Source organism: Asterias amurensis, chromosome 15, assembly GCF_032118995.1.
Source record: "Asterias amurensis chromosome 15, ASM3211899v1".
Classification (NCBI taxonomy): Eukaryota; Metazoa; Echinodermata; class Asteroidea; order Forcipulatida; family Asteriidae; genus Asterias; species Asterias amurensis.
Genome location: NC_092662.1, coordinates 4,523,696 through 4,536,465, shown reverse-complemented (window position 1 = coordinate 4,536,465; position 12,770 = coordinate 4,523,696). Strand labels below are relative to the sequence as shown.

Genomic DNA, 12,770 nt, shown 5'->3' with positions numbered 1-12,770 from the left:
TATGAGGCCACAATTTGTATTGCAAGAAGTAAAAATCTGATTTGCCATATTTTTTGTACTATAAAGTCCCAGTCACACAGGCCTCGATATCAAGAACGCACTAGATTGGTTGAATAACTGTGGGCGTACGTATTCTGCTTGGAGCAACTAAACAAATGGAATGCGTTCTCTTTGCGTCATTATCGTTACCGCTGCAGTGTACCCTGCCCTAAGTGGCAAGGCACGATGAAAGCGTGGTTCTGAAAAGTATTTTGATCTACATGTAACCTGAGTTTCTATAGATCATTTAAACAAAATTAAAACAAAATTATAAAGTGAGAAATGCAAAGGTGGCTTCGCTTACCATCAGGGGTCTGGGTTGGGGCCTCCGTTGTGGCCTGGGGTGTAATTATCACAGCTGTCTCACACTGATCACCAGTAAAGGAATCCAGACAACTAAAGAAAAATAAATAATGAAAAAATCAAATGATAGAATCAGAAACTGAACCATGTGTGATATTAATTTTTTTTCTTCTTCTGAAACAAGTTTTTCTCAGTAGCAAAATCTCAGTTTGAGTAAAAAATGGAGATGGATTGCTCTGAATTTTAAAGTTTATACAAAACAGGAACGGAAGTAAAATATTATTTTTGTCTAAATAGTTGGGAGAGCAGGGCGGAGTCTGCGCCTCCTGTACCAACCCCCTGTGGCAATTTGTGCCGTGTCATGGCCGAGCAGTAAAGAGCATCGGATTCAAGCTCTGGTGTTTGATCAGTGGGGTGTGGGTTTGTAACACTTGCTACTTAACATTGGGGAGGTAGTGCTTTCTGCTCTACCGTCCAGGCTTCGGATTGATGATACCCAAGCCTACATTCCTATGGACTGTAAAAGGGGTTACCCTGTTTCAGCCCTAGAAGTAGGTGACAACGGTGTTTGGAAAAAAAATAATTGTAGCCACACCTTAAAGTGGCCTTCAGGCCTTGTCGTCTGGCACAAAAAAAACTAAAGAAGTAAATAGTTACCTGCACATGTAGGTAAACATTGGGAAGATGCCAGATCGGGTACAAGTGCCGCCATTTTGACAGTAGCCAACTGTGCAGGGTATGGATGCATCTGATGAATGGACAAAAATAAAATTCAGAAATTATTAAGAGACCTTATTTTATGATGTAAACTGTTATTTCTTTTAAATTAAAGGCTGAACAAGAAAATGAAGACACATTTCGTGCACCAATTTGCTGTAAGTTTAAAAAAAGAATTGTTATTGTTTCCCATGAGTTCCCAAAACTTAAGAAGCGGAGCACGTTCAAACAACAATAAAAAGGTATCATCATTATTGTTATTGACCCATTTCACCTGATGTCATCATTAGAATAATCTTGGATTCGCCATTTTGGTGGTCAATGTCATTGTGTGTTATTCAGTGAAGTGCGCATTTTTAGGTGACGCGGCAATTACATGTAAGCCTATTGACCACCAACAAGGTGAGCGTGGCATCAGTCGCTGTGTGTGCAAGGGGTCAATTGTTAGACTTATTTGAGCAATGCCCTGTTTTTGTTTATGTAATAGTAAGAGCAACAAAAAAGTCTTACCTTGTGCAGTGACTGAATTTTGTCTGATTGGGACTGAATTCCCCATGTCATCAACTAGGTTGGCATGCAGGGCCAGGACATACACTGTAGCAGCTTCAGGTGGAACGATTCCAACATCGTAGAATATTGTCGCTGTGACCACTGCGCTGCCATTATGGATCATCGAACCCGTTACTGATTCAGCCATCAATGTCGTCGAGTTTTCATCGAGCCTCCATAAAATCTGATATCAAAAATGAACAATATTGTGTAAGATTGTACTCGAACAATAACAAGCCCGCCAAAACAAAACTTCTGGCACGCTAGGAATCTTTTTGACTGGTTAAAACAAAAACAAATTGTTATACATCGGTTTGGTACTACAATTGTAAGTACCACAGCATGACTCACAAACACAGCAATGAGTTTGGGACACTATGCAGCACAGGAAAAACAACAATTTAATTGATGCAAAAGAACGTGTACAATGTAATGTTTCGCTGAGTACTAGGTCCTTTTGATTAAAGGAATTTTTCTGCTAAGTAAAATTCAGCAGGTACTATTCACAGATGCAATGCTATTTTCTCCACAATATTTCTCTTATAAGTGCACTTGAACTTACCACACTCTCCGCTATTGCCATGTACTTTTTGAATCCAGCTGAAGTTGGGTTGGCATAGGCAGGAAAGAATTCATTCAACGTTGCGACCACAACTCTTAATGACGGTCGTTCTGGATGCAAAAAAACAAATCATTAGGTTTTAGAAAGTTTAACTGGAATTCCCGGCGGGACTCTGGCGGGAAAATGTTGTGGGAGAATTTCGCGGGATCCTGGCAGGATCCCAGATGGCGGGATCCCAGATGGCAGGAGTCCCGGAGAAATTTTGATGGGATTCTGTTTGGATTTTGGGGTAACCGTAACTATTTTGAGTGATATAATTTACCAGGATTCCAGCGAGAGAAACTTGTGGGAGAATGTGCAGGATTTTGCTGAATTCACATGGTATCCCAGATTTTTCGGAATCCCAGTGGGATTTTGATGGGATTCCGCTAGGATTTCTACGGAATCCTAGCGGAATCCCGGCTTAATTTTGTATGGGGTAACCCTATAGCTCCTTTGAGTGATAACTTGGGATCCTTCCTCCCTCTTCAAAAATATTTCAACACGACACTGAAATTGTTGGTAGTTAGGCTGGGTATTTAATACACATTGGCCCTGAGCTTACAACATCCTGTAAAGCGTGTGAATCTATTAGTCATAAACGCCAAATTCTGGGCGTGAAATTTGCTCTGAATCCATATAAACCTTAAGAATATCATAACAAAGGCTTCAGGAAGCACTGGGTTTTGAGTGCAGTAACATAGATGTGAAGCATTAGAAGGAAATAAACCTATGACTCTGATGAATTCTTGATTGCTATATAATACTCACGTAGACATTGGCTTCCTACTTGAATGTACCCATCATAAGCTTGGCAGGGACATGTAAAACCATTTTGATTGTTGTGGTCAGGTGAACAATATCGTCCGACACCGGTACAACGACTTGTATCTAGGCAAGGATTAACGCCTGAAAGGAAAGACAAAAAAACAGACAAGGATGTTTGTAAATGGTATTTGAAGCTTAGTGTAGTGTTAAAAATAAGCAGTAACTACATTATACAAACTAAATAGTAACATTGCGGGTAAAACCATCTCTTTTGAGGGAGTGCTAGCTCTGCAAAGAGCCAGTGTGGTCTCGCGTTTCGAACAGTTTACTCTGCTCGTCTTCAGGAGATTGTTTATGAGATGTGGCCAAATGAGAACAAATAAACATACAATTGAATCATTCTTTATATTAACATAAACTCTGACTGCCATGGATTCTGCTCTGAATCCATTAATGTTGCCTTTAACTATTAGCTTGTGTTAAAAGTTACTGCTTTATTGATTTCTACTTGGACGTTCAGTTTTGCTCTCTACGCCCAACCTCTGCTCCATATACGCTTGCTATTTAAGTCAATCGTTTTGTTTCAGTCTCTTAATTTATAAACTAGACATCCTGTCACCTATCTTATGCTTAAATGAATTATCAGTTTTTTTACCTGCGCAAGTATCCCCTGAATTAGCCTGAGAACAAACACACTCGCAGTTCTCTGCATCAAAGTATGCTCCATTCATACAACTTGCAGCAGTAATAGGACAAACTGAAACAAAACCAAAACACATCAATACAAAGTACATATTCCTGGACAGAATTGTTAACTATTGAAAATTAATATTTAAGCTTCAAGCTGAAAGCTCACTATTACAGAGGTGAAAGTAAAGCGCATTGAGACGTTATTGTGAAATGTGCTATGTGTATTAACTTGTTATTAATATTATAGTTTTACGGGAACCAAATAAACAAAATTACAAAAAATAAATTTATAAAATCAATACAAAGAACAGGAAACAGGACAGGAGGATTGTTAATTATTGAAAAAAAATTAAGCTCACTGTGAACGATTTTACATTAAGCGTTTTTTTAATCTCCTTTTATTATTTTCAATAGTATTTTCAATATTTTTCTGTTGTGGATCTTTGGGTAACTTTTTCAGGATCTTCAAATTTTAAGTGTTTTTTTTTTTACTATTGTGATTGGTTGTTTTAAATCAGCTTGTTGAGGCTATCATTGGCTTTTAATTTTCTCGGTTTGCTTTATTTGAATTGCGAATAAAATAACAATAAATAAGTGAAATTTTATGAGGGCCCCGACCAGACAATACTGCAAAAGATGGACACCGAACTTACTTGAACAAGTTGCTCCGCTCCAGCTCTGAGCACAAGCACACTCACACGTTGTACTATCCATTGTTCCACCATTTAGGCAGTCAAGTGCGCAATCTATTGTTACAAATGGACAAAAAGTATGAACCTTTAAACATCTTCATGCTTTCTTGTAGTAGAACCAAGGAATTCTCCCTTAAAGGCAGTGGACACTATTGGTAATTACTCAAAATAATTATTGGCATATAACCAAACTTGGTAACGAGTAATGGGGAATATTGTGAAACGGCTCCCTCTGAATTGGTGTAGTGTTCGAGAAAGAAGTAATTTTCCACGAATTTGATTTCGAGACCTCAGATTTAGAACTTGAGGTCTCGAAATCAAGCATTTGAAAGCACACAACTTCGTGTGACAAGGGTGTTTTTCCTTTCATTATTATCTCGCAACTTCGACGACCAATTGAGCTCAAGTTTTCACAGGTTTGTTATTTTATGCATATGTTGAGATAAACCAAAAGAGAAGACTGGTCTTTGACAACTACCAATAGTGTCCAGGGGTGGATTTCACAAAGGTAGTCCTAACTTAGGACTAGTCCTAGGCAATGCTAAGAGATAGCACTGGTCCTAAGTTAGGACAAGTAACTCATCCTAACTTAGGACTGGTCCTATCTCTTAGCATTGCCTAGGACTAGTCCAAAGTTAGGACTACCTTTGTGAAATCCACCCCTCTGTCTTTAATGGACCCTGATAACACATGTAACATTCAACATAATCTTATCTGGAGATATTGAATCTAATCCTGTTCCATTCCCTTCTGCTCAAACATCACATCCTGCAACTAACAACCATCATCAAGAAACAAAACTCTAAACATTTATCACCAAAATGTTAGAAGCATCAAGAATAAGTTGGACTGCCTCCACAGTGAGTTCTTTAGTAATTTACATCCATTCACTGATTAACGAATCTGTGAGCGACCAATCTGCCTCAAGGGTCTGATCCAAGTTGGAATTTGAACCAAGCTCCACAGACGATGTTATTTTTAAAGTACTCATCAAAGATACCAAAAATGCAATAAGTCGATATGTGGAAAATAAAACCTTTAATTTTGAAAGACAAAAAATGTTGTCTTTGGTTATTTTTCTGAAAGGTCACAGATTAAAAAAATTACATTCTAGTTACATAACAATCCTTCAGAGAAATAATTCCATCCAAATACAATCAAAGTAAATTAAATATTGTTTGAAGATCTCCTTAAAAAAAATTAATTGAGGGCTTACATTTTTTGTTCTTAGCGACCTCATCTTAAAAAACAAAAATCGTTTGCTTAAATGAATATAGTTACAAACCAAAGTACCAAACGCATGCACCACCTATAATTGGTTTCACTGCTCATTTTAAAGCAAACCTTTCTGCTTGAGTAACTCTTTATGAAATGATGGTAAATGATTGGACATGGTCTGAAAAGGACCACACTGTCATGAAGAGTAAACCTACCTGTGCAAAGTATTCCAGTCCAGCCTCCATTGCAGGCACACTCACACGTTGCAGCAGTCAATGTTCCACTATTTTCACAGTTTATTGAACACTCTGAAGATTTAACATGAAACAAAAGACTTATTAACCAATATCAGCCAAACTTCAGAATTTCGAATGCATATTTGGAAATGTGCGGCTTCAGCAGGAAGTGTGTGTAAAGGGTCTGGGTACTTTTTGTAACATAAAACACAATGTCCACAGATGTACATTAAACTTTACACAGTTTGAAGATAATGATGATATAAAGTTTCCCTTAACCATTACTTGCTGAGGTGCTGTCTTTTTTTTTTATTTAAATGAGTAAAAATAATGTCACAAAAAATATCAAGCCTACCTGTACAAAGTGGTCCTGTCCAGCTACCCGTACAGTCACACTGACATGTTGAAGTATCAAGTGCTCCACTGTTTGCACAGGAGGTACTTGTGAGTGAACACTCTGCAAGATAACAAAATGGTGAAATTAGTAACATATGTCTCCCAAACTTTTTTCCCCTGTGGAACACACAAAGAACTACCTACAAGAAAACCAGCAAATAATAACAAGGAATTTGCTAAAGCACCTTTTCCTAAAAATACCAAACGCATATGAGCAAAAAGAAACTTGGTGGTTGTATTTTATAAGCTCTTTCTGAACTGAGAAATGGAGATGTAGTTTCTAAGGTGTTGTGGCAGATCATTCCAGAGCTTTGAGGCTGATGAAGAAAAGGACATCTCCCCAGCATGCTTTTTTAGTTAGAGCAATAAGTTTGTGTCTTTCTCATGCTCTTGTTACAACAAGTACAATAATATGAGACAGGCAACATTTAAAGAATTTTTTTAATTTTTGGGGTTATTTTGTCCTTACACAGATCTTAATTTTAAGCAAGCACTTTGCATTGACAGGCAAGATACAACAATAGTCATCTTGGAAATTTCGCATTTTGTGTCATACCTTTTAAATATTTTCATGAGTTATAAAAAAAAGAGTGAACAAGTTTTTGGTGATGTTCCCCCTTTTCTACCAAACATCATAGAATATATGTTTTTATTTGTTCTTTCATTGAGATATGCTCACAGATTCAGTTCAACCAAACACTTATTTTGGTATTTCCCTCACACGACAAAATTACATAACTGGTGTTTCATAATATCAGGCTTACAGTGACAGTTATAAACAGTAGCAAACATTAATAACAAGTCAGAAGGGCAAATCTTAAACTTGGGTGAAGCCTTGGGTTTTGTACCCAAACCTATTGACAGACTAACACTGCATGTAAGACTCACAAAAACAAAGACGAGGGACAACAAGGGCAGACAAACACATGTGTACCAACAATATACCAAAAACGAGCCATCATCAAATTGACTAAAATCATGAACTATATACTGCCCCCCCAGGAGGTGCAGTCTATCACACTGCCTATGCCACAGAAGAAATTCAGTACACAAATGTGAATTTAGCACCATAACCTGTAGGCCCATGGGGAGATGCTTTTTTAAAAGAAGACAGTGAGGACATTTCATTTTGCCGTTTAAGCAAACTTCGTTTTGCAAAATTTGCTGCTCAAGCAGCTTTATCAAACTGAGCCATGGTCCGGCGAACTGAAAACATCAAGGCTTACCTGTACAAGTTGTTCCGGCCCAGCTTCCATCGCAGTCACACTGACACATTGCATCAATCAATGTTCCACTATTTGAACAGGAGTTGATTGAACAATCTGCAAGATTGAATAATAGACAAAAAATCTTATAACTCAGGCAGCATTAATCATCTGGAGTGCGTTTTGGCGACCTCAACCAAAACCTGTTTCTGTTGTTGGTTGTTGGTTCTGCTGTTCAGACTGAACGATAACCGAGTTGTGAGCTCAGTTACCGTTTTGGTTATGAAGTCAGAAACAGTTTTTGGTTGGGGTTGCCAAAACGCACTCCTGGTATGGGTGCTCATCAATGATGTAAAAATAAAACTTAATTCTGCCTCCTTAAAGGCACTGGACACTATTACTCAAAATCATTGTTAGCATAAAAAAATTACTTCACAAAAAGCAATGGAGAGCTGTTGATAGTATAAAACATTGTGAGAAACGGCTCCCCCTGAAGTAACGTATGTTTGGAGAAAGAAGTAATTTTCCACAAATTTGATTTTGAGACCTCTGATCAGAATAAGATTTTTTTAGGTCTCGAAATCAAGCATCTGAAAGCACACACCTTTGTGTGCCAAGGGTGTTTTTTTCTCTCCATTATTATCTCGCAACTTCGACAACCAGTTGAGTTCAAATTTTCACAGGTTTGTTATTTTGGCATATGTTGAGATACACCAAGTGAGAAGACTGGGCTTTGAAGGTGTCCAGTGTCTTTAAGGCTTTGAAGCTTTTATTTGTGTAATAAACCAATCAACAACAAATAAATGAACCAAGCATATCCCTTAGTAGCATCCCTCAGCAGCGAAAAATTCATCTGATAGCAGTAAGTGGTGACTTTAAACTAAAGAATTTGTGGCCAGTTTGAATTAAAATGCTTGGCGGCCACCTTTGAAAGAAATAACAATACTCCTCTTTTTGGAAAAACTTGGACGATCAACTGGTATTTTGTTTTACTTGGCCTAATTGATAGGCAGCAATAGTTAGGCTTTTTCTGTATCACATCCCAAAACATGGGAAAACAAAATGCAAAATGGTTCTTACCAGCACAGGCCGCTCCCGTCCAGTTGTCTATACATGAACACATACAACTGCCAGTGTCAAGCACTCCATTATTTTGACAGGTGAATTGACACACTGCATATAAAGATAAGGTACATGCAAAGGATTAGATTATATATAAAACAAATCTAATAAGTTAACGTGGTCAAGTGGTTTGACTACAGGACTTGCAATCATAAGGTTGTGGGTTCGAATTTCCCCAGCTAATTGCTGATTTCAAAATGACTAGAATAAATATTGCTTTTACTTAATCACAATTTCTTGATTTGTACAATTCATAATCATAGACATTTAACCAATATTTGCGTTAGAGAGATTTTCTGTTGCCAGCTTGGTGTTTATATCCCCTTGTGGGAGTTTGCTGAGTTCCCTTGATGGAAAGGTCATCTAAACAAACAAACAAACAAACAAACAAACAAAACAAACAAACAAACAAACAAACAAACAAACAAACAAACAAACAAACAAACAACAAACAAACAAACAAACAAACAAACAAACAAAAAACAAACAACAAACAAAAAACAAACCCCTTTTTTATGACATTACAAGAACCAAATGTTTTTAAAGGTATTTTCATTACAAGAGTTTCCTTTGTCTTGATTAAATTAAAGTCACAGGGAAAACTGCATTGAATTTAAATTGGTAAATAAAATAGTTTTTTTTACCAGAGCACTCGCAGGTCACGCTATCAAGATTCTGTCCTTCAAGACAAGTTATGTCACATTCTGAATAAAATTATGAAGGAAAAAAAGTTAGTTTAAAATGTATTTATCGCAACAATTAATTCTGAAGAAAGTACTTTTTTTTATGGTGCCAAAAGTATTTTTTTTTTTACTAGACATGCGTAAAGGACTGAACTTCGGTCACCAATATTACCCTATTCAAACTTTACAATTATCTCAACAGTCATTGCTTTGTACTACTAGAGTTTCTTCCATTTTTGATGGCCACTTATCTTTTTCTTCACCATTTCTTTAGAATAGTCTTCCTTTGCAGATTCGCACAGTGTTTCAAGTCTCTGTTCAACTCATTTGGTTGAGCTGCTTATTTGTAATCTCCTTTTTTGTAACTGTATCTTTCACGGATTGTATATTTAATTTTTCTCCTTATGCGCTTCTAGGCTTCTTGCATTAGGTGCTTTACAAATGTCTTTAATATCATAAATGGTACAAAAGTTGCCCAAATCATATCTCAAGAACACAAGTGCCACAATTGGGAGCTATAAACCCACACCAACACCATAATTTGATTGAGGTGCACTAGACACCAGCGGTACCCGCTGCCAAAACATAGGATTTGAACTGCCTCTAGCTACCGGGCAACCTCGGTAGTCTAGTTAGTAAGACACTGCTCTAGAATTGCAAAGGTCGTAGGTTCAAATCCCACTTGAGTATTATGCCTGTGATATTTTTTTCACGGAACTCAGGAAAGTACTGAGTCTTCAGTGCTAACACACATCGGTTTAGGAGTAAAAACCAAAAATAAAAAATTCATATCCTGGGCCCATTTTCAAAGAGCTGCTTAAGCACAAAATTTTGCTTAAGCAAAAAAATATTTGCTTAGTAAAATCAGATTACCGGCCAAGACTCCACTCAATTGTTATGCTAAGTTAACAACAGCTAAATACCAGTCACAAGCAATTTATATGGCATGAAATTTTGGCCAGTAACATGTGTAAAATAAGCGAGCTGTTTCCGTGCTTCAGCAAATTTTTTGCTGAAGCAGCTCTATGAAATTGGCCCCAGAACATGTTGATTTAGTTTACCTGAGCATGTTTCTCCACTCCAGGGGATGTTTTCACAATCACAAGTACAATCAGCATCATTCCTTACACCTTCATTCATGCAAGACAGTGAGCAGTCTACAAAATAAGGAAAACAAATGTTTTTAATCAAAAGCCAGTCCCTTCTATTCAACACCCCCCCCTCCTTGCCCCTATCAAATTGTTTACCTCTTACTTTTTTTCTGTATGCTATCAAACCCCATTTATGTATTTCCATTTCACTGCTTATTTTTCACTTAGTCACCTGTTCATGTTTGTTGTATTGTCATTTAGCCTTTGAGAAAAATTCTGCTAGAATCAAAAGGTCAGGGGTGAATTTCACAAAGGTAGTCCTAACTTAGGACTAGTCCTAGGCAATGCTAAGAGATAGGACCAGTCCTAAGTTAGGATGAGTTAGTCCTAACTTAGGACCAGTCCTATCTCTTAGCATTGCTTAGGACTAGTCCTAAGTTAGTACTACCTTTGTGAAATCGACCCCAGGCCATTAACTGTATTTTTGCAAAACTAAATTCTCTGAGGTGTGTGGAAACTCTTTTTAGTAAGACTCTAGCTCTTAATAAAGTCAGGCCACACCCGTAATACTTTTTAAAATTACATCGCAGCGCAGGTCATTTGATTGATACATATAAATGTACAACAAGTCATTCATTGTTTTTTAGTAATTAAAGGCATAATAGTTATAATAATAATAATAATAATAATAATAATAATAATAATAATAATAATAATAATAATAATAATAATAATAATAATAATAATAATAATAATAATAATAATAATAATAATAATAATAATAATAATAATAATAATAATAATAATAATAATAATAATAATAATAATAATAATAATAATAATAATAATAATAATAATAATAATAATAATAATAATAATAATAATAATAATAATAATAATAATAATAATAATAATAATAATAATAATAATAATAATAATAATAATAATAATAATAATAATAATAATAATAATAATAATAATAATAATAATAATAATAATAATAATAATAATAATAATAATAATAATAATAATAATAATAATAATAATAATAATAATAATAATAATAATAATAATAATAATAATAATAATAATAATAATAATAATAATAATAATAATAATAATAATAATAATAATAATAATAATAATAATAATAATAATAATAATAATAATAATAATAATAATAATAATAATAATAATAATAATAATAATAATAATAATAATAATAATAATAATAATAATAATAATAATAATAATAATAATAATAATAATAATAATAATAATAATAATAATAATAATAATAATAATAATAATAATAATAATAATAATAATAATAATAATAATAATAATAATAATAATAATAATAATAATAATAATAATAATAATAATAATAATAATAATAATAATAATAATAATAATAATAATAATAATAATAATAATAATAATAATAATAATAATAATAATAATAATAATAATAATAATAATAATAATAATAATAATAATAATAATAATAATAATAATAATAATAATAATAATAATAATAATAATAATAATAATAATAATAATAATAATAATAATAATAATAATAATAATAATAATAATAATAATAATAATAATAATAATAATAATAATAATAATAATAATAATAATAATAATAATAATAATAATAATAATAATAATAATAATAATAATAATAATAATAATAATAATAACTTATTCTAATATATGGCGTTTCATAACTGAAATAAATACCAGTGCGCTTTACAATAAACAAAAGGCAAAGAGCATCAAATTAACACTGAATATACTAAAAATAAGCAAACAAAAGGATTAAACTGAACAATAGGCAATAAAAAAGAAATGGGATTTGAGCTGAATTTTGAATTGTTCTATGCTCTGTGGAAAGTGGATGTAGCTGGGAAGAGAGTTCCAAAGTTGGAGGCAGCACTTGGAGAAAGTCCTTGAACCCAAAGACTTTGTACGGATGGTTAGTGAGGAGATGTTGTGAGGAGGAACGAAGTGATCGGGCTGATACATACAGGGTGATAAGGTACGACAGGTAGCTGGGTTCGACAGAATTGCTTTGAGCATGTGTTGGCACGGTCTTCAGACCATCTCAACATGACATTCTGAAACTTTGTTTGTGAAACTTGTCATTTGAACAAACTTACCAGTACATGTTTGACCGGTCCAGGGTGAAACGCATGTACACGTACATAACACATTGTCAAGCTCTCCATTATTTGAACATACTCGGGTACATTCTGGACAAGTGAAATAAAAATACAAACATAGATATTAGTAGAATATATTGTTTTCAAACATTACTAACAAAGAGACTTATTGTACTGTCAATCAATCAATTGACCAATCAGTCAATCAATCAATTAATAAACCAATCAACCAATCAATTAATCAATCAATCAATCAATCAATCAATCAATCAATCAATCAATCAATCAA

General features: G+C 34.1%; 1 protein-coding gene across 1 annotated transcript in view; it reads right to left on the bottom strand.

Moving 5' to 3' along the window:
- The window catches only part of LOC139948381 (uncharacterized), a 103,423-nt gene that overhangs the window by 3,651 nt on the left and 87,002 nt on the right, over positions 1-12,770 (bottom strand). Inside the window, exons 71-84 of the mRNA XM_071946522.1 lie at positions 12,479-12,571; positions 10,281-10,376; positions 9,181-9,240; positions 8,495-8,587; positions 7,436-7,531; positions 6,169-6,270; positions 5,793-5,885; positions 4,321-4,413; positions 3,633-3,734; positions 2,981-3,118; positions 2,171-2,280; positions 1,570-1,792; positions 1,000-1,090; positions 344-435 (exon numbers count right to left, since the gene is read on the bottom strand). Coding sequence (XP_071802623.1) covers positions 344-435; positions 1,000-1,090; positions 1,570-1,792; positions 2,171-2,280; positions 2,981-3,118; positions 3,633-3,734; positions 4,321-4,413; positions 5,793-5,885; positions 6,169-6,270; positions 7,436-7,531; positions 8,495-8,587; positions 9,181-9,240; positions 10,281-10,376; positions 12,479-12,571 — 1,482 coding nt within the window. The remainder of the gene's footprint in view (positions 1-343; positions 436-999; positions 1,091-1,569; positions 1,793-2,170; positions 2,281-2,980; positions 3,119-3,632; positions 3,735-4,320; positions 4,414-5,792; positions 5,886-6,168; positions 6,271-7,435; positions 7,532-8,494; positions 8,588-9,180; positions 9,241-10,280; positions 10,377-12,478; positions 12,572-12,770) is intronic.